The 20,205-nt window shown below is 45.0% G+C and overlaps 1 protein-coding gene across 1 annotated transcript in view; it reads left to right on the plus strand.

The window, feature by feature from the left end:
- Positions 1-20,205, plus strand: part of MYBBP1A (MYB binding protein (P160) 1a) — a gene marked incomplete at its 5' end in the record, with an annotated part of 61,690 nt that overhangs the window by 39,983 nt on the left and 1,502 nt on the right. Inside the window, 3 exons of the mRNA XM_009885183.1 lie at positions 6,301-6,414; positions 18,049-18,150; positions 19,331-19,455. Coding sequence (XP_009883485.1) covers positions 6,301-6,414; positions 18,049-18,150; positions 19,331-19,455 — 341 coding nt within the window. The remainder of the gene's footprint in view (positions 1-6,300; positions 6,415-18,048; positions 18,151-19,330; positions 19,456-20,205) is intronic.

The raw sequence follows: 20,205 nt of genomic DNA on the forward strand, positions 1-20,205 counted from the left end.
TGCTGGTGGCATGCTTCCACGTTGCTAGAACTGTGTTCATGATACAAAACTGATAGGTGTAAGGTGGGGAAAATCCATCTTCTTGTCAATGCTTGTAAGCATTTAAACTGCCCACTGCTTCTGTTACAATGTGCAGGGAGGTCTGATGCAGCTCAGATACTGTCCTGGGTCAGAGCTAGTGAGACGTTTCTGTCCTGCCATGTGTTTCAGGCAAGCCAGGTACACCTACTGCCTCTCTCCTGTAAGCTGGAAGTGAGGGAATTCGGAAGGGTTAATCAGCTGTAGCCTGCAAGCTGCTTTGAGATTGTCGACAAAATGGCTGAGTGAAAACTTAGACTTGGTGTTTGGTGTGTTGCGGTGTGGGCACATCTTCAGTTTCTTGCTCCTCAGATGGTGGCAGTGGGTGACTGCTGATTTCAGTGCCTTTTCTGATGGGAGTGTGTCTGTGTGGTATCTCTTTTTCACTTGCCTGCAAAGCCATCTCCAGCCAGCCTCCTAAAACACTAGGGACTGAGAAAAGCATCTCTTTTCCCATCAGAAACAAGTGTCTTCCTATTAACAGTGTGCTTTTCTTTGAAAAACAACCCTGAATTTAGGTCATGCCTTCATCTCTTCAACCTTGCAAACAGAACCTCTACATCATTGCAAAAGCTTGTTTGTTTTTGACTTTTCTCTTTCACAACTGCAGGGATTGAAAGCCGTCTTGATCTGTTCCCCGCCATCCAGCTCACCTGGATGGTGACTCACCTGGATGGTGACTGGGAGAGCTGCTGTGCTGACCTACGGCGCTTCTACGCCTCTGCTAGATGTTTGTTTTCAATAAGAAAACAGTGGCTGAATTGGTAGGGGTTAATCCGTTGCTTGCCATTTCAAATAGTCAGGCTGCATGTCTTGTCCTTCCCTGCGCAGGGTAAAGGTAGGTTGAAAAACCCAGCGACCCCACCAGCCTGCACTCCTCTTTAGCATCTAAATAAGGTAGGTGAGCACATCTGGGAATTACCGGTTACTGCAGTGAGCACCTTCAGTATTTCAGAAAGAAATCTTGGCCGTTTATACTGAATGGCATTTTGTGTAATCATTGTAGATAAGAAAGCAATAAACAAAGCTGGCAGAAAATCACAGGGTCAGCACTGCAGTTAGTTATTGTTTGTTCTCTTCTCCCACGTGGACAGATAATGAGCATTTCTGCCTCATTTAGTCATAGGGTTGATAGATATATGTGGCAGTGTATACATGTATCTACTATCCCTGCTTGAAGAGACTTCAATTTTACTTATTTTTTTACTAATTTATGGTCTTTCTTTTTAAAAACTGACATTAAGGAGAAAATGTTTCGATTAGGCAACTGGGTGGCTTCTAGGACGCAGGATGGGCTGCAACATTCTCCTCTGTCCTTAATAAAAAGCTCTAATGTGGCTGTCAGCTGTTTCTAACTATTCTCACGCATTTTCATTTCAGAGATTGTGCATATGGGGGATGACAACTTTCTCTTCTGAACTGGACTGGAGTTTGGTAGCTGGGACTCTTGGGTCTTCTGCTATTTTTGTCCATTTGTGAAGCGTTGATAATACTTGGCGCTTTTGTGGGGCTGTCATGAACACAGCAGGCTTGATTTGGCACTGAGAAAATGCAGAGAATCCTCTGTGATATTCTTAGGAACATTATTGTTCTGGCAGCCTCCAAAATTGCCAAACACTCAAACATTCAAAAAAATCAGTGATGGAGGGGCAGGAGGGAGAGGGACAGAACTGGGTAGCTCTTGAGCTCCAGGTCTGTGCTGGATTTTTGGGAGTACTTTCCAAACTTCGAATTGCTGCTGGTCTGTGAGGTGATGGTAAAACACGCAACTGGTCCCTGTATCATGTATGAAAAACGCATCGTGGACATGTTAAAGGTAAATGGTGGACTGTGAGAAATTATGGGGGTTGCTAGTGCTAAAGATGCTAAAGATTTGAGCTAGCAGGGATGGCTTGGCTCTTTCTAAGATGTTCTGCATGTGGCCTTGCACTTCAAAAGTCTTGGTGAGGAGGTAGGAGTTGGTTGTTTGTGTAAGGTCAGTGCCTCCCCTGGTGAACAGGTCCCAGCTGCGTCTGAGGAAGCTGTAAGAAAGCAGGCAGGAATCAGACATGCGATGTGTGCGTTGGAGAAGTTGCCTTTTACTACTGTTTCTTTTTTCTACTGCTCAGCAAGCAGAGGGCTTGTGTCTTTGAGCACAAGCTTGTTTAGGTTGGAAAAGACCTTTAAGATCATCAAGTCCAACTGTTAGCCTAGCACTGCCAAGTCCATCACTAAACCATGTCCCTCAGCACCACATCTATGTTTTAACACATTCTGCCTAAACCACTTTTCCCGTTTCCTTAGAGGAAAATGCAGCAGGCTGGTGCAGGCTCAGGCCACGCTGCTTTTTATTTTTCTTAAATGTGTGTAGTTGAGAATGCCTTGCATGCTTGCATTCATGTCATTTTCTTGCACAGGTGTATTTTCTTGCACGCATGCGCAGACACGCTAGACCCTCTGTTTCACAGAACAGAAAATAAGTATATTTTGTGACTATTTTTTATTTCTAAAGGATCTTTTTGGATTACTAGTACTGTCACAGCAGCACCACCAAATGGTAGTGGCGTGTGTTTAGGCAAGTGGCTAGCAGTGGGAAGACCCTTATTCCGGGAGATGGCTTGAAAAATCCTCTGAGCAGCCTCACTTTGTTTGAGGCCATTTTCATAATAAAGCATGGAGTGTCTGGGCTCCCAAAAATCAGGCTCTGTGTGATGTGTCAAGGTGGGCAAGTATGATGGCTTGTGGTATCTGGGAGCTCTGACTAGCCCTCTAAAGTGGGGGCGAGGGGAGGGTGAACGTTCACTTACAAATGCATACATGTTCGTGCCTCTTAACATGTCTACTTTCAGCCCCGTTGTGTCTATTTATGTGAGAAGATAAAACAAGGAAAATGAACTGCAGAGAGAGCGCTGTTCCTTTGTGACCTCAAGGAAATGGTTCCTAGAGATCTCACTCACTTTGGGTCTTTCCTTACTTTTGCAAAGTGCTCATACTCTTTGCCCATCTTATATTACTTCATAAAGCATGTGTTACCTGGCGAAGCTCCTGGGGGTCATGAAAGTGATTCTCCTTTGAGTGTTTAATATCCTTTTTTGCAAATCCTGCCAGGGACTATTCTACGGGGAGCTATTTCCTGCCCTGCCAGCCAGTGGTTTGACATTTCTCAGCCCTGACAGATAAACTTGTGGCTGAAAAGCCATTGCTGAGGACTTATTTTCCCAGGTGATGTGGCAGCTTTGTGGTCCTGGTGGCTAAATTGTTTTCTCCGCGTACGTTTACCTGTTAACCAATCTTCAGATGACATCCAGGATCCTTTTTCGCATGTGGATAGATGCTGTGATCGAGGTGTGATGGTTGCACTTCTGTCTAAAGAAGAAACTTGGTGCCCCTCTTGTTTTGGTTTGAACTTGCTGAGATAGGATGGCATCAGCGGGAGGAGTGGGAAGTGCTGTTTCTTACTGGGTTTACCCTTGGACTGGGATTGAAGAACTGGGTTTTAGTTTTGGTTCTGCTCCTGAATTTTCTGGCTGGCTCCACTGACGTCAGTTCCTCTCCCTGTGGTTTAACTTTCGCTACTTAACTACGTTTGCTCTGGAAAAATAGGCTATACGAGAGCTACGTGTTAATAACTAGCTCTAGGAATAGAAGAGTCACTGACTCTGTGATGCATATGATAACCTGAAACTACAGCATTGCATGGTACTGGGCACTGAGGACCTTGTAATTATTAGTGTCATGTTTGCTCTCTGACTGAGATGTTCTTAAGCCAAATTTTATTTCAACCAGCAAGTAAATCTTTATTTTTATTCTTTCTTTCAAATGAGAAAAGTCGTTCACGCTTAGTAGTAAATTATTATTGGGTTAAAAACCAACCAGGAAACACAGGGTTGTGTTGAGTACAGCAATAGTAATGTTTTAATTACGTGAAACTCAAAACATATTTTCTCTTTGCCTGAATCTATTATACGGGCTGGAGGTGTGAAAGCTATGAGTGTGACAAAATTACTAAAGAGTGATAGCACCAGCCAGGATTCTCAGATGACTGGGTGTTTTGACTTTCTCATTTATGACACACAGGAGGGAATGTTTGGTGGGTTTTTTCCTTTCTTTAAAACAATTTTCAAGCTTAGTGCTTACTGAGGACTAGGTCCCATTCAGGGTCTGTTGTCAGTCCAGCATTTGTGTCTCAGGTCTCCTGAGCATCTTCTTCCTTTGGATGGCTCTGATTTCCTTCCAGTTCTTTTCCTCATTGACTTGCAGCGCTCCCACCCCCTGCTGACTGGTGCCATTCCTGAGTGGGTCCTTACCACTGTTGCCCCTGGTCCTCTGGTCGCCTCTTGAGTAAATCTGTAGTCCTGAGGTACTATTAGGGTGGCTTAACAGGACCCTGCTCTGTGCTTTGCACCCACTTGCAGTATGAATGCTTTTGTAATTGTCAAAGAAGAGACAGTGCCTTGAGGTCTGTGACCCTGTCTGAGCCTTTCAGAATGAATTATGGCCTTTCATCTACTCGAGGGTCACGTTCTTATTGTAATTGCACTGAAGTGACTTTCCACTACATTTGCTACATGCATGCAGACATGCCATAATTTGTTCTGTAAGACACAGCCTCCCCATAATTACAAGGAATATGTAAGCTTGCCTGCCTCAAATATGGCATTAGGGTGCTCTCTCTCATTAAATCAACATAAATCTTTTGATGTAGTCTCATTGGTTCCCTGCCACGTTTTCTCCCTTGAGTAAAATACAGAATTTCTGTTTGTGAGTGAAAATTCGTTCTATTTGGATAATTCTCTTCGTTGGCCATACTGGTGCAAACTGGCGGTAAGCTTACGTGGATGTGTGACTTTACTCTTGTAACACAAATATGAGTGCTGGAATTATCCAGGTGAGAGACTGGTGTTCAGTGTCCTATCCCTCCCAGAAGCCCGGAGTATGTTGCATGGGAAACACAGACCTCCTTGAGCTCATGAGGTGACCTGTTCAGCTGCCTACGACTTTGGATTGTCTTACTGCTCTCAGGAGATCCGAGGATTTCTTCTCTTCCCTCACTTTGAATTCTTCAGTAAATAGTTCCCTAAGAATTCTCCAGTAGAAGTGTGGGTATCATATGTCCAGTTTTTAGCCTCCTGCTACGTGTTTTCTAGGACATGTTTCCTTGGACCCAAGGGGGATCTGGAGGCCAGGGTGGGTATCACCAGGCTGCATTTTTTCTTGAGGCCTCTTAGATTTTGATTTCTAATGGTGTCTTTGATAAAGAGTTTTACAAACTCTGCTCTGCTCTGCTTGTTTCCTATAGGGTGGGTTCCATTGCGATGTGTGGTTAAAAAATGGCAGCCCTTGCTTTCTCTGGATGAGATTAACCCTTGATGTAATTCCTAGTGATTTTTAGTATTTGTACCTGCGTTCAGTTTCTCTCTGTGTGATGTCACCTAGAGGCAACATCTTTTCTTTATATGTGGGTAGAATTTGTTCACTGACTATTCTGCTACAAAAGTTTTCGCTTTAAGTCCTCTAACTATTTGCCCTAATCCCCATTGGTGTATTCTGTGCATTTCTATAATTTGATTTTGTCTATTGCTGTGTTTTTCTTGTACCTAAGAAAGCCTTAAAATAGGAATTTTGGAATAAAAAAAGGAGTTGCAAGAAGATTGCAGATTACTGTTGGTTTTCTCGTGGCTACTCTTTTCATTGCTGTGTTAATGTAGAGGCTTAATGAGCAAGTTTGACTCCAGGGCAAGGCTGAGTGCTGCTCTGAACAGCAGTTTCCATCTAGGGTTCCTTTGAAACGAAGCATTCGCTAACCTGCCAGCTTTTATTTTTGTTTATTTGTGCCTACTGCATTCATCAGGGCACGGTAAAGGGTACAGTCACGCAAAGGCCTGCCTGAAGACTTTGGGAGGCTGAAAGTGATGCACTCAGAGCAGCTACTAAAGCGTATTTTGGATATTAATGCTTAAATCTAGAAGCAGCATGATCTCTCCCCTCCCCTTTGACCTCCTCTTTTAAGTCCATGCATTCAACCAAAAGCCACCACTCTGTCTCCTGAGGAGTGACTCTACTATGGTCCAGAGAATGTTTTCTAACAGGGTGACATATATGTTGGTGAGGATACGCAGCACCTGTAACACGGCATTCCCCGGATGCTGTGCTTAGCTGTTTGCTTCTGCGGGGTATTCGCGTTGCTAACACCTTCCCTAGAGAGCGCGGAGTTTCACATCTCTTCTCCCCTTTCTCTTTCAGGGCCAGGCCTGTGTTTTTCTCCACAGGGTTCTGCTACTTCCTGAGCTGAAGCTCAGCATGACAGAGGAGGAGTGGGAGGAATTAATCAAAGGAAGCATCAGCCAAGTGACAGAGGTAACAAGCTTCAACATGTTAAATATATAGATAGCACCTAGTGGGTGCTGCCTTTACTAGCGTGGTGCTCGTTCTCAGAGCTGGAGGCTGTGGCTGTGCTCGGCTTAACTGATTTTAGAGGGGTTGTGCCTGCTTGCACCAGGTTCTGAGCAGTGTCCACCGGGATTACAGCATTCTTGTAACACCACTGTTTAGATGTATTTTCACAGAGTGTAAGAAACGTGCCTGGTACAGCTCAGCAGTGCCTGTGTATGGATCCAAGAGACAGAGCTCGAGTTTTAGGGAATACACTCATACAGATCAATTTAAAGTAGTTTTAAAAAATAAGTTTTGAATTGAAAGGTACTGTTCTTATCTACTTAATTTCAGAAAATGGTGTGGAATTCTATATTTGAATGAACTTCAGGGCCAAAGAGATAGAGCTGAAGTGCACTAGACTTCTGACTACTGATGCGTTGCAGGCCCTCTGGACCAGACTCCCTTGCTAATATTGTTTAGCAGGGAAACCTTAAAATACATTGTTTTTTTCTGTATAAATTATTTTCCAGTGGCAGAAATTGCAGGGCACCTGATTCAGTGGCAAGTGTGGGTTGTACCTGAAGACAGTGTTTGGGTGCAGCTGTTTTGTAGGAGGTGATCTGTGGGACAGGAGACTGAAGAAGCAAATGCCATTCAATTATATTCTTGTGGATTGACATGGGGTGAACCGAGCAGCCAAATTAATGTTATGATGTGGTGACTAAACTTGATGACATGGGAGATTCCAGTCTCGGTGTTCCTACGTAACTGTAGTGTTGACCTCTTTCTAAGTGTAGCTTTCATTCTTTACTTACTTACTTTAAATGCTGGTTACGTGGTAATTTGGGCCATTCTGTAATTTACCATATTGAAATAGAACAATTACCTCTGTTTTCTTTTGTCAAGGAGGGACAAAATCTAAGCAAGTATAAATCAAAGAATCAGAGGTGCTGGTTTTAATTCTTGAGGAAGCAGGTAATCCTGGGTTTCGTTAAATAGCTTTTATTTAATGGTTACGTCAGGAATCCAATGGGTGGACTTAGATATGATTTTATTTTCCAGCTACACAAAATGTGCCACTCCTTCCAACCCGGTCATCTCCATGTTTCTTTCTAGCAGCTGAATACCTGCAGGACTCGGTGATTCACAGGGAAACCACAAACATTTACAATGCCTTTATGTTGTTCTTGTCAGGGAAAGTTTAGCAACTTGCAACCCATCCAGTATTTTAATGGGCTTTGCTACCGAAGCTTCCTCAGTTCTTCTCATTTCTGTGGTCATCTGTGTTTAAAGAAAAATTCCTGGGAAATAATGTCAGTTTGTTTGGGCTGTCCAAGGTATACCCTGCGGGCAAGAGGCCTCCCATACTCTTAACTGGCAGTGGCATATAGGTGCTAGTTTTCTTTTTGGCCTGAAAAAGCCCTGACATAACATTTTTACAGAGTGCTCTGTTGGTGGGTTTTGTCTCCCTTCCTCCTGCTCCCCCATTCCACTGACACAGTGCTGGTATGGCTCCTTGGAGCTGGGGCAGCTGCACATCTTTAAATGTTGCTGTAATTAGGAGGGATCAAGGACTTTATATTCCATAGGACACTTTTGATTCATAGCCAAAGGCTGACACTTGTGCTGCAAAACTTTCTAAAGCTGCAAAAGGTATTCTTTGTCTTTTTGGTGGCACAGAAATGCTCACATACCTGAGTAATAGCTGTAAAAATGTGCAGTGGCTCTATGGTGTAGTAGAACAATGTTCATATCATGACTGATCTCTTTCGGAGATGGTAAAAATCCCTCATAGCAGAAGTCAGAGGCTGGAAACCGAGCAAAATTAGAATTTCCAGAAGGTACGTATTTGTCAAGGAGAGTAATCCACCATTAAAATAGCTTATTGTTATTAGAGTTTATTAGCTCTGAATCTCCAGGTGGAGATTGTGTGCTTGACTGAAAGAGGAGCTGTAGGTTGGGTGGGAGTTGTGGGCTTGATGCTGAAGTTACGGGGTGAGTTTGCTTGGCCTGTGTTGGGCAAGAGCTTGGGCTAAACGATAGCCCTTTCTGTCGCTGATGTCCACACATGTGTCTGGTTACCGGGAGGCGAGAGAGGGCATTTGCAGAACTGAGAGTTTCTCCTGCAGCTCAGTCTTGTCGCTCTCTTCCCCTGAGACTTGTTTCGGTGGGCTATTCCAGCTGAACCGTGATTTTGGAGGCGGGCATGTATGTAGGTAGATGTTGGCATGTGAGTGCTTGCCCATGAGAACCTCGGCTGAGAGCAGCAGTTCATGATGCTGTGGAAAATGATGAAGTTTTATTGCCCTACCTCTAGTTGAAAGGTCTGCAATTGCTGTCACCGGCCATTCCTGCCACCATCCCTCACAAATAGCTGTTTTAAGAGGAATAAATGATAATGCAGAATTGTACACATTTCTTTGACCCAGGGAGAAGTCTGAAGTAACCTGGAAGGGCCAAGTCTTTAACTGACTGTACTGATGTACACTTGTAATTCAAGCATCAATATTATTCAGGAGGAAGCTGTCACCTGAAGGCTTTGCTCACTGTGTCCTTGGTCAGGTTTGCAGCTGTGGTGCTGGTAGCTCTTGTAGTGCAGGATTGCCGTTGCAGGTGTAAGGCTGTGAGAGAGGATAGGATGCTGTCTCCTGGTGTCTGTCTTCTCATCCTGTCTTGCCTCAGTGGTTGCATTGCGTACCTGCAGATCGCTTGGTGAGGAGCAGGGAGCCTGGGATGGCTTTAGGCAGCGATATGTGCTGGAACTGGGGAAAAAACCAACGTGAGAAAACTGCAGTCTTGGATATCATTGAATTATGCCTGCAAAACTACGAGGCAGATGAGGGAGAATCAACGGCCAGGAACTTTAAATGAAGAGACAGCTTCCTGAAATAGCAGCTCCGGCTGCTGCGAGGCGATGGCTCTTGAGCTTACATAAGCTAATTTGACCTTATTTGTTCCCAAAATGTTTAAGCATGCTTATAAAACATATATCACAGTCATAAGAGATTCATGTTTGCCATCTCCTTACTGTCAGCGAGGGAAGTCGTGATATCCTAGTGGGTACTTTGGAGTGGACTTGTTCTTGTGAGAGCCCTGCTTGCTGTGCGTGCTCTTGGCTCATTCTGCTGGGTCACCTGGGCAGAAAGCCTTGTCCACAAGCCCTGGGACCACACAGGTGAGGAAGCAGAGAAATAGTTCTGGCACAGTTTTGGCCTCCCAAGTCCTAAACTTTACACAAAGCAGAACCTTGCTACAGCTGTTCAAGTTTATTCTAATGTTGGGAGTCTAGACAGCTCAGTTGTGTTTACAGTATAAAGAAGTAGAGTTGCTTCATGTTGTAAATGACAGAGCTCACCTGGGATGCTGGAGCATCTGATAGAGACTCCTTCCTCTTCGAGAGCTTTGTTCTTTTATCGGTAGGCCTCAAAGCGCTTTACAAAGGAAATTCAAACCAGTGAGTTGTTGATGTAATGAAGAAAGTATTTTGCAGAAACCCAAGAGCTAATGTGTTTAGTTTACAAAAGTTGTTCACCCTGTTTTACAGATGACACGCTTGGCTGGGAGCTGAGCCCAGAAGCAAACTTGGGTCTCCTGAGACATCCCAGAGACCCTCTTTGTGTATGGACAATCTGACTGTTTCTTAACTTGGCTTCAGAACAGCCCAGTGTGTTGGATAGCAATCTCTGTCCCCGTGTTATCTAAGGAGGATGTGGGTTGTTTTGAGTTCAGACTGCTCCAATTCATGCAATGAGGCTAGTGGCAGAACCAGAGAGGTCCAAGTTTCCCGTTTCACGCAGGGAACTGTAGCACAGTTTTGGTGAGGGGTCTCTGTGGGGCTGCCAGGCTCACACACTGTCTTCTTGACTCTATCAAGCTCCTCTCAATTTCGTCTTTCAGTTCTCCCAGTTGTCATTGTGGGCACATTTTGGTGTTTGTTCCCCTTGGTGGATGTGTTTCTGTTTTCTTCCTGATACGTTACAAAATTGCTGTCTTGGCTTTAGAGTGATCTTGAAGCCCTGCCAATTTTTTAGTAACACATTGACAGATTTGGGGCAGAAAGCTCCAGGATCTAAATACATAGTTTCGTTACCTTTTTTTTTTGTCAGCCCTTTCCCAGGGGCTGGCTTGCCCTCCTGAACTGAGGTGCTTTGTCTAACTCCTGACTTATGCTGAAACTCCCAGTTATGATGTGAAAGTCAAGGGGAACTGGCAAAGGATCTTGAGGACTATTCCAGAAAAAGTACATTTTTACAGCTAAGCAACTTGAAAACAAAACAACCCTCAGAAAAACTGTTGGTAAAACTGCTTTCTCTGGCTTGTACACAGCAGTTTCCTGAGGGTTTCCTTTGTCTGTCTTCTGCAGTACGTACATCATAGAAAGGGCCCAGCTTTACTGCTATTTTTTCCTTCGCTCGTTTTGTCAGTGTCACATCCTGCATAAGGGATGGGCAGAGCAGATAGTGTTTGAGTTGGCTGTTTGAAGCCAAAATGGGATGAAGGCAGCCTGGAATGTAAAAATGCTCGTAGAATCTGGTACCTAACTTCATTGCAAGACCAAAGCACTTCCAGTCACCAGTGTTGGAGACTTTTAGATAAATATACACATAACCCTAATGAGATACATGTGATGCCCCCTTCCACTTAAGTGGTTACTTAGACTTGGACTGGGCAGGACTGTGTTTGTGTAGAAAGGCGTGAATGTAGGCAGACGGGGGATTACATGGCCTGTGCAAGGGATGGTAGAGATAACCCAAGACCTCTTTTCCAAGACCCATATCGTTTGGTAGTTATTGTATGCTCTCTGAAGACTTTTATTGTATGGCATTAGAGGGGTTTGTGGCTGTTGTGTTTTTCAGCTAGGGATTTAAAATAGCTAGCTGGAGCCACTCAGAATGTGTAGGAGAGAGAGGGATATACTATATAGCCTTCCAGCGTAGACATGCCCTTCATTTCTGAAGGGCATCACATTTGATTATCGGTGTCTTAATTTGTAGGGAGATAAATTATTAACAGTGACTTCATCAAATCTCTAAAAAAAACCATTCTTCAATTTTTTTTCTTGAAGATTGCCTGAACTTTTATCTGTCTGTCTTTATAAATTCTTAATTCATTGCCCTTTCTCAGCCTCTTAGCTTGTAAAATGAGGCCAGTAGTGATTTAACTGATATCTTTGACGTGCTTTCAGAGTACTGGATGTCTCTGTGGAGAATTCATTCTCCTGTGTTCCCTCAGCTGTCCTGTATTGTTTTTCCGTGCTGCATTTTCATACGGTCTATGGAAAACAAAACAAAAAAAATCTTTAAACTTGGGAAAGTGTTGACATTTTCTGTGAGAATAGCTTCTGGATTTTTGGGCTCCTCCCTCTAATAAAAGCCAAAATAAACATTGCAAAAAATGCCCTTTAGTTATACCCTTCAGCATGTGGGTCTGCTTCTTCCCCACCTTCCCTCTATCTCTAGGTTGGGGGCAGGCAGAGGCTTGGTGGTTCCCTTCCCTTTGTGAGCATTTCTTGATGACTTGTTTCTGCTAGAGATGCAAGGAAAAAATGTTTTGAACATCTATACTTTCAGTCTTCAGAAACTTAGTGAGAGGGAACGGAGGGAGGAGGGATTGTCAATGCTTTCTTTCCTCCTTTCAGTGCTCTCGGCAGCAGCTGCTGTGCTGTTCAGGTGGGTGGTGTGAGAACCTCTCCTCGTGTGCTTGTGTACCCTGCGGACACGGAGCTGGAAATGGATCTGGCTCTGTGGATGGATGGAAACTGATGTGAAGTGGCATACTCTGCCCGCCTCCCCTCGTTGTCTTCCATGACAGCCTTAAGTTCTAGCTTGGATTCTTCTGTTGTATATTGAACATTGTCGTGAAAGGAAGTGTTTGGGGGTGGCTTGTCTGGGTTTTGGGAAGCTCAGAGTTGACTCCTGGCTCTGTCGTGGTCTGCATGACTCAGTCGTGTTGCTCGGCCTCTCTGAGCCTCTGTAAAATGGAGGGAATGATGCTGGCTTACCGCTTACCTCTCAGCAGAACTGTGAGAGTAATTACAGGCGAGGGTGCTTGCATCGGATAATAACAGGAGCTATGAGCATGCGGAATACTGAAATACTTCACTTGGTTTGTTATTAGCCTCTAAATAGCAGAGGAAGGCAGTGCCCCTCCCAAACCTCTCAGCTTACTTGTATGTGGACATGGGAAGTCTTGTGCTTTGGCTCAGGTAATGGCCACACTCTTGTAGGGCGCCAGACCCACTTGCCAGGGCCCCTCTGGCTGTGACTCCACCGTAGGGACCTGAGCCACAACAGCAGCGAGATGCCAGGTTGTGTCATTGCTCTGGGACCCTGCGTGCAGCATGGAGCTAGGCAAAGCTTTAGCTTTCGCAGTCAGTGTGGGAGCAGTCGGCATACTGAAAGCAGACCTCTGAAGCGCTTTCTCATCGTGACTGTGGACGTCAGTAGGGTGGAAATTTTGCTGAACTATTTGCTGCTGGAGAAGAGCGTTTACCTTAGCAACCTTGGGCTGTGCCAGGGGGTGTAAGGTCATGCAGGGTGGGTGGAGGTATGTGTTTTGCAGAAGGCACTTGGCACTGTATTCAGCCGTGAATCTGCACATTAATCCATCAGCATCAGGTCTGTTACGGGGAAGGAGGGGGGAAGGATGGAGATAGCACAGCGTGTGGAAAGAATGCAGGTTGGCCAGGCTTCTCCAGCTCACGGAACAGTGATGGATCTGTCAGGCTGATCCCACGGAGGGGAAAGGCTGTTTGTTTTGAACAATGAAATAGGCTGAAAGACGTGCTGGGAATGCGTAAATATTAAGTGGTGTTCAAACTTCCAGCTAGGAAATGTGCTCGGCTGTTGGTAGCAGAACGCTCCTCTGTGCTCTTGAGATACTGCTGTGTCTTGTAAGTCTGGGCTAAGTGTGTCCCCCACTGTGGAACCTGTGAGAGGGGAAGAGGTATGGGCAGGCTGAGATTGCAGGCGTGTGTGAATGTGGAGACTTCCAGAAACATCGCCTGGCTCCATATAACAGCATTTACCATCTCCCCTGCAGGGAAAGCTGGGCAGCGGCTGGGATGCTGACTTTGGCTTTAGATGCACATGCACCACTTTTTGCTGTATTGCAAGTTTCAGTGGAGTCTTGGGCTTAGACTAAAATCCTACCTGGGAAGCTGAGGCATGGAGCTGTGTGGTTAACTAGCTGGCAGCCCTCTGTCCTACTGTATGACTGAATTACTGCAGGTATTCACCTGCTGTGCTCTAACAAACTCGTTTCATACTTTGTGAAGATGAAGAAATGCTGTGAAGTGCAATGAGAGATGGAATGAAGGTTGGATCCTGCAGTAGCTGGGATATTTCCATGTGTGACACAGGAATTGGGAATATAAGAAAAAACACTGATTGATAAGATGCTGGGGATGTGCTGTTCTCCTTGTAGAAGTCCTAGGAGCAGAGAGCTTTGGATCCAGGAGTGCCATCCACCAAAACCAGCCAGAGGCTTTTGGAAGCAGCATGTTTGACATAACAAAACAAAACCACCTCTGCCAGCTGAATCCATGTAGGGTGAGGCAGGAACTGTATTGCTGTATTGGCTTGAGATGAGATGGGAGTTCCAGCTGTGAAAGCTGCCTCCATATTTTTTCCTTTTGGAAAATGACCTGCCCAGATCTGCTGACAGCTCAGATGCACAGGCATGATTAACCGTCACAGGTATTACCGAGCTGTAACTGGAACTGAGACTCCCTGTAAGTGGGACTGGCTGTTACTGAAGGAGCAGAGTAAGAAAAGGAGAAAATGGGAGAAAACCAACATAATCAGCAAGTGATGTAAGCGTGGCTATTGAATATAAGCCACGTGGTCTCTCTGCTTTTAGTATCGAGGGATTGGGTGACTCCTAGGTTGGTAATGCTTTCAGAGGGCAGGGGAAGGGAGAGTTGGGTACCTTTGTGAACAGCACATGGCAGAGAATAGCAGAACAGGTGGTTGGACAAGTTCTTCTGGGTTTTCACTTAACCCTCCACCACTGACCTGTGGCATAGCTGGAAGCAAAACCACTGCTTTGTGCCTCAGTCTTGCCATGTAAAATGGAGATACTTGCCAACCTTGTGCAAGTCTTTTGCGATCTGATCAGCGTCTGAGGCTCTCCTAAGGCTGCTGCAGATGACTGAAATACTGCTTTGCTTTTTAAGGCATGTTTGCCATGTGTTGCAGTTTGCCATCTGTTACATAATAGCTTTTGCTTTAATTTTATGACTGTATTTTATACATTCCCCAAATGAAATCACGGTAGGCCTGTAAAATTATTGACCTACGCAACTGGGGTGGCAGTGCGAATTTAGTCTTTCAGATAGCTGAGCGAGGGAGCAGACCAAAGCACAGACAACGGTCGGTACCTTATGTAGCGAAAAGTTATGACAAATACTTCGGAAAGCTGCTTTTGAGGCTTGGATCCAGTTCCTATTGAAGAGACTTGGGATTTCATTCCCTGGGAGCAGTTCCCCAAGGCTTGCCAGCAGCCCCAGTCCAAAGTCAGCTTCTTTTACGTAATGATGCTAACACAAAGCCCATTGAAGCAGATGCTCCACTGTGTACACTCCCTGCTATGGGAGGAGGAGAGTAAAGCAACGCCTGACAAGATACCATCTCATGTCATGCGTAATTGGGAAGTACTCAGAGACAGTGGTGATGAGATCAGGACAGTGACAGTGAGCTGAGCAGGAATTGGACTCAAGTCTTCAAGGACGCTTGACTGTCTCAACCGTAGCACATACAGAGGTGCTGGTGGTTTTGTGCTCTTTGGAGTGTACTTCTTTTTTACCCTTTGTAGCAGGAGGGGAAGGCAAAAGACTCGTATTGATAAACAGTATGACTTTATCTGAATCCAGCTTCCTTAAAGCCAATCCATTCTGCTTCCAGACTAGAGAAAATTGTGCGTTCTGTAGGAATTTGTTATCTGCTGCTTCTTTGCTGCTCCTTTGGCTTCTCCACCCACCCCCACCCTCTTCCTTGTTCCTTCCTGGTCTTTGAGAGCTGGTTTTTAAAAGTGATCCATTTCAGTAGGGATCTATTTGTTTGCAGAGCACCTAAATTGTACTGGATTACTTCTGGCTATTTATGCTGGTGGAACTGTGCTTGTGTTTCCAGGCTCACGCAAAACACTGCTTTTAATATAGATGCTTGGTCTTGCAGCTCTGATGTTGCTAGACCAGTGATATCTTCTATCTCCAGCTGGGCAAGCCACTCTCTTCGTTCTGCAGGTCTGCATGAATTTGATTGGGCACCCCAAACTAGGCACACGTTCCAATTTCTCAAGCACCTGAAAACTGCTTGCAGACTTCTGAAAATCAGCCCCACAGGTGTTGTTCAGAGCTATAGAACTTTTCTATTGACTTCAGTAGGGTTTGCTGCAAACCCTTCAAAGCATCAGGGCAATTCTGGGATGTAGGAATGGCAGCAAGAACAGACAGAGCCAAGCCAGCGCGATTTAAATGCAGTCATTTACATCACTCATCCACAGTGAAGAGAAAATACAATTTATTTTTAACACCTTCTTAATTCCAAGATGTTTATATATTAAAAAGATGAAATGACAGTTGACTTTACTGTGGCTCCTTCTCACAGTACTGTCCTAATTCCTCTTGTCCTACAGAGCTGACAATCCATACTGATTTTCTCTCACCGTGAACTTGTACACAACTTAGCAAAATAGGGATCTCAACTTAATAACCTCTCTGAAAGCTACTTTAACCGCAAGTAATGACTGTTAGCCTGGCAATATCTTGTTCTTCAAATTGCAAAGAAAATTTTCTTGCAAATCAGGCTGTTTTCTTTTTATAATTGATTTGCTGATTATTATTATTATTATTATCATTGTTATTATTTATTGTGGTAAGCCCAATAAATGGCATGTGCATGGCCGCGTGGGGTGTTACATCCTACCTGTGAAGTTTTTGGGTTTGGTTTTTTTAAATCACACACCCTTTATTTGTTTCTCATTTTACCTGAGAGACTTTAGAGCTGCTGAATTGTGTGACCTTGGTTAATGGCAGCTCTGGAGTAGAGTTGCAGTGCATCTATCTATATCAGGAGAGAGCAATTAGCAAGTTATTGATAGTCAGATGAAATTATGGCATGAATTCCAGCCAGCAGAACACGGTGGCTTTCTAATACAGGGCTTGAGTGAACCATCCAGGTCAGGAAATAACTGTATCTTTATTATTCAAAAAAGATACTCCCAGGGTGTGGAGTCCTGTACAGATAGTAAATAATTCTACTTGAAGACTGCTGTTCCTGCAGATGTGTTATCTGGTCTCCCCACTTTTTATGCTGAAATTGTTCCTTTGACTCTTGCTTGCCATCATTATTTTCTCTTGTGGGCGTCATTACTGAAAGAGCTTGCTTTGGGGAATAAATTTCTTACTTCTGTCAGTGTCTGTGAGGATTTTTTACTTTATGCTGATATAAATGGAGAATAGTTTTGCTCAGAGTTTTTAAAATTGCTTCCAGTCTGAATGGAGCAAAAGCAATCTAATGGGAGAGATTGCATTTCCTGGAGAACAACGACCTTCCACTGCTGGTGCAGGTTCGGTGCAGCGACTTATCAATGTGTGTTGCCTGAGGCACGGAGGATGCTGAGCCTGGGGTGGACCTTGCCCGTTGGCCGAGCTGGTGTGTTCAGACTCCGAGCAGAGGTGGGCTTGGCTACAAGTGCAGCCTCCTCCAGAGAAATAGGCTGTGATGGGGCACGCCGCTGTCTACAATAAGCTTGTCCCTGCAAATCCTATCTCGTATTAGTGTAATCCTTGCAAGCTGTGGGGCTTGCTGTGTGCATCACACAGAAATATAGTGGGGAAGAAAACTCCCGTGTTAGCGGGGCTGCGAGGACCAGCTGCAGGCGGAGGATCAGTACCCCTGAGCCCCTGGGCCGCCTCTTTGATCCAGCTGCCTTTTTATGGCTATTTTCTGCCCTTCTCCACTTGTCAATAACACTGGCTTTTATTTGACCTATCTTTGGAGTGATTTTCCTCTAAGCCAGACCTTTCAGTGTCTCAGAGACCCCGCAGCACATAAAGGGAACACAAAGAGATGAGATTTTTCTCTCAGTCATTTCAGTGAATTTAAGCTTGATTGACAAGCCCTGTTCTAGTGCTGGCAACTGGGATTTCCTAGGCGTAAGTGTTAATGGATTTTTGCATTAGCGCTTTATGTGTAAATCCCAGCTTCTGCGGCTAAGTAGCTGTCGTCCCTCAGGTGAGTCTGTTGTCTGGCAGTCTCCTGGCCTGGCTGTGGCGGGGGCGGATATTGTCTTTCCTCTTTTTTTTCCAGGAGGCAGCAACATGTCTCCAGTTGTGCTTTAGCTTAGAAACCAGAGAGCGCAGCAGGGTTGTGCCTCTGTGGTATGCTGCTCTTATTTTGTCCAGTTTTTTCTTAATTAACCTGGGCATCGGCAGCTTCCACCGTGTACCCTCCCTGAGCATTTCCAGAGTTTGGTGGGCTTTGTGTTCCAGCGATATTTTGGTGTCAGGCTGATTCTGCCAATCATTACTCATTTTCTGCTTTCTCCTGAGAGGAGTGATTTGTTTCCCCATTTAATATGTGTTCCTTCTCCATCTCTCCATTTAATGTGCAGAGTTTGAAAATGGTTGGCGAGTGTATGCTGAAGGCTGAGAAAGAAAAAGTTGGCAAGAGCTTGGACCTGTTGAACTTCCTCCTCAAAACTGTGGTGGCGCAGGTGAGTGTGTGACCTGATGTGTGGCAAATGGCTGTTCTTTGAATACCACCAAGGTCTCTTTTAAATGTCACCCTTGGATTTTACCTTGTGACTGCTCCATCGCTCCATCCCACCTCATTTCTTACCGAAGGTACCCCTTGGAGAGAATGCTTAGCTGGATTTGAGGACAGAAAGGCTCTCGTGTCTGAAGGAGTGGTCCATAGCTCTTATGAGCTGATCTCCAAGAGCTTGTTGAAGAATTTGTGCAGTATTCTGCAAATGCATGTGGCATCTTCTTTCTAATCAGCTGAAATACAGCCTGGGATACAGTGAGGATGAGCTGGGTTTTGTCCCAGGTGGTTGCTCTGTCCTCTCCACTGAACTCCAGAGATTTTAGTTTCCAGAAACTGAGATTTACTCAGAAGCTTTGTGAGGGGGAGTGCAGCTTTGTTCTGGGGCTTTGTTTTCCCTAATGAAAAGCGTCTTTTTTGAACGTGGGAAGATTTTCTATAAGTGACAAAATAAGTCTTCAACATGGTCTTATTTACTGGAGCAAAGTAACAGAAGCAGCAGAATTGCTGAAACCAAGTTTCCTACTGATAAGCACTGAGCTCACACTGCAGCCTGTTTCTTTGTGAAGACCTAACAGGAAAGTGGGCGGAGAAGAGAGATTATTTCCAGGACTTTTGTAGGAACTGAATAGCCTTTGAGACGCCCCTTTCTGTCTGGTTTTACTGAAATTATCCAGTGAGTTACAGAAGCTGTAGAGGCAGCCAGAGGCAGCATGATTGCATCTTTTAGAAACCAGACTGAAAATGCTGTCGCTTTTCTTTTAGATAGGTGCATAGTCATGTGTCTTCTTGCCACTGCTCCCAGCCATGGACTGAAAAGGAAAGAGGACCAAAGCACCTTTCAGTCCCTTTTATGCCAGTACAATTCCAGCTGTTAGACTCATGCCTCTCATGCTAGAGGCCCAGTTTTCAAGCAAACCCTGTACCTGATGGCATGGTGTGACTCACCAATTTTTGTCCCCGAATTCAAGTGGTGTTGCAAATGGGCTCAGGGCAGCGGCTTGGAGAAGCCAGGCAGGATTGGTTATTCCTGCCACAGTTTTATCCTGAGGGTGGCCTGTGCCCTGCTGCTGTGAGTGTCCCTTCTGCGTTCACTCTGCAGATTGTCTGTTTGTACTTGCCTCATGCAGAACCTGCCTGTGAAGTTGACAGAGTTGGAGAAAGTGCTGGTAGCTCTGAACTGGTCAGAACGCATTGGGAATTCAGCACGTCTCGACTCTCTCTACTGGAACGTCATGCGCTGGCTGAACTATACGTATGTATGCTTGGCACTCTGGCTTCTTGGCTTGCCTGGGGACTGCCTGCCTGTCCTACTTGTCTTCACTGATGTGGGGAAGTAGGAAGAGAGAGGAAGTCAAGGCACTGAGCTCAGGCTGGAATTTTGAGTTAAATGGAGCTCCTGGGTTGGTGAGATTGAAAGGCTTGTTGTTTTGCTTCTTTGCAACAGTGCTAGGCTCATTGTTCCAGGTGCTTACATGCTTAGGATTGGTCCCTGATTGAAGGGATTGTCAGGCATGTCTGATATCTGATCCTGTCTTGCCAGCAGAGGTAAGACAGCTGATCACCCAAGGATAGAATGCCTGCTTTGAGCGGTCCTAAGTAGTGGCCTGGTTTAAGAGCCATTGCCAAAGTTGCAGAGGAATTTCTAGGCTAGGATGAGTCACTAAGCCCTTTCCACGTCACTGTGGATTGGTTCTGCAAATGTGAGGCTGGAGGGAATGAGTAGCTGTTCTGGGAAGTGACTGGGTACCAGAGAGTACGTGCCAGGGCCTTTAATCTTCTCCAGTGATTTTTGAGCTCCTTAGCGTCTGGATCTCCAGCGTGATGCTTGGAGTGGTTGCCTTGCAGCTCTGAAAGTTGGGGACCATTCAGTGTTTATGCTTTAGTGTTCCTGTGTTAAATGGCACCTGGATTTGACTTTTGCTACAGGGCAAAAAAAAGGTGTAGGATCTTTTTCTCCTTTCTATCAGTATCTTGCAATCAGCACTTTTTTTTCCCCTTCCTG

The sequence above is a fragment of the Charadrius vociferus genome, unplaced genomic scaffold (assembly GCF_000708025.1).
Source record: "Charadrius vociferus isolate BGI_N301 unplaced genomic scaffold, ASM70802v2 scaffold54, whole genome shotgun sequence".
In the NCBI taxonomy this organism is placed as follows: domain Eukaryota; kingdom Metazoa; phylum Chordata; class Aves; order Charadriiformes; family Charadriidae; genus Charadrius; species Charadrius vociferus.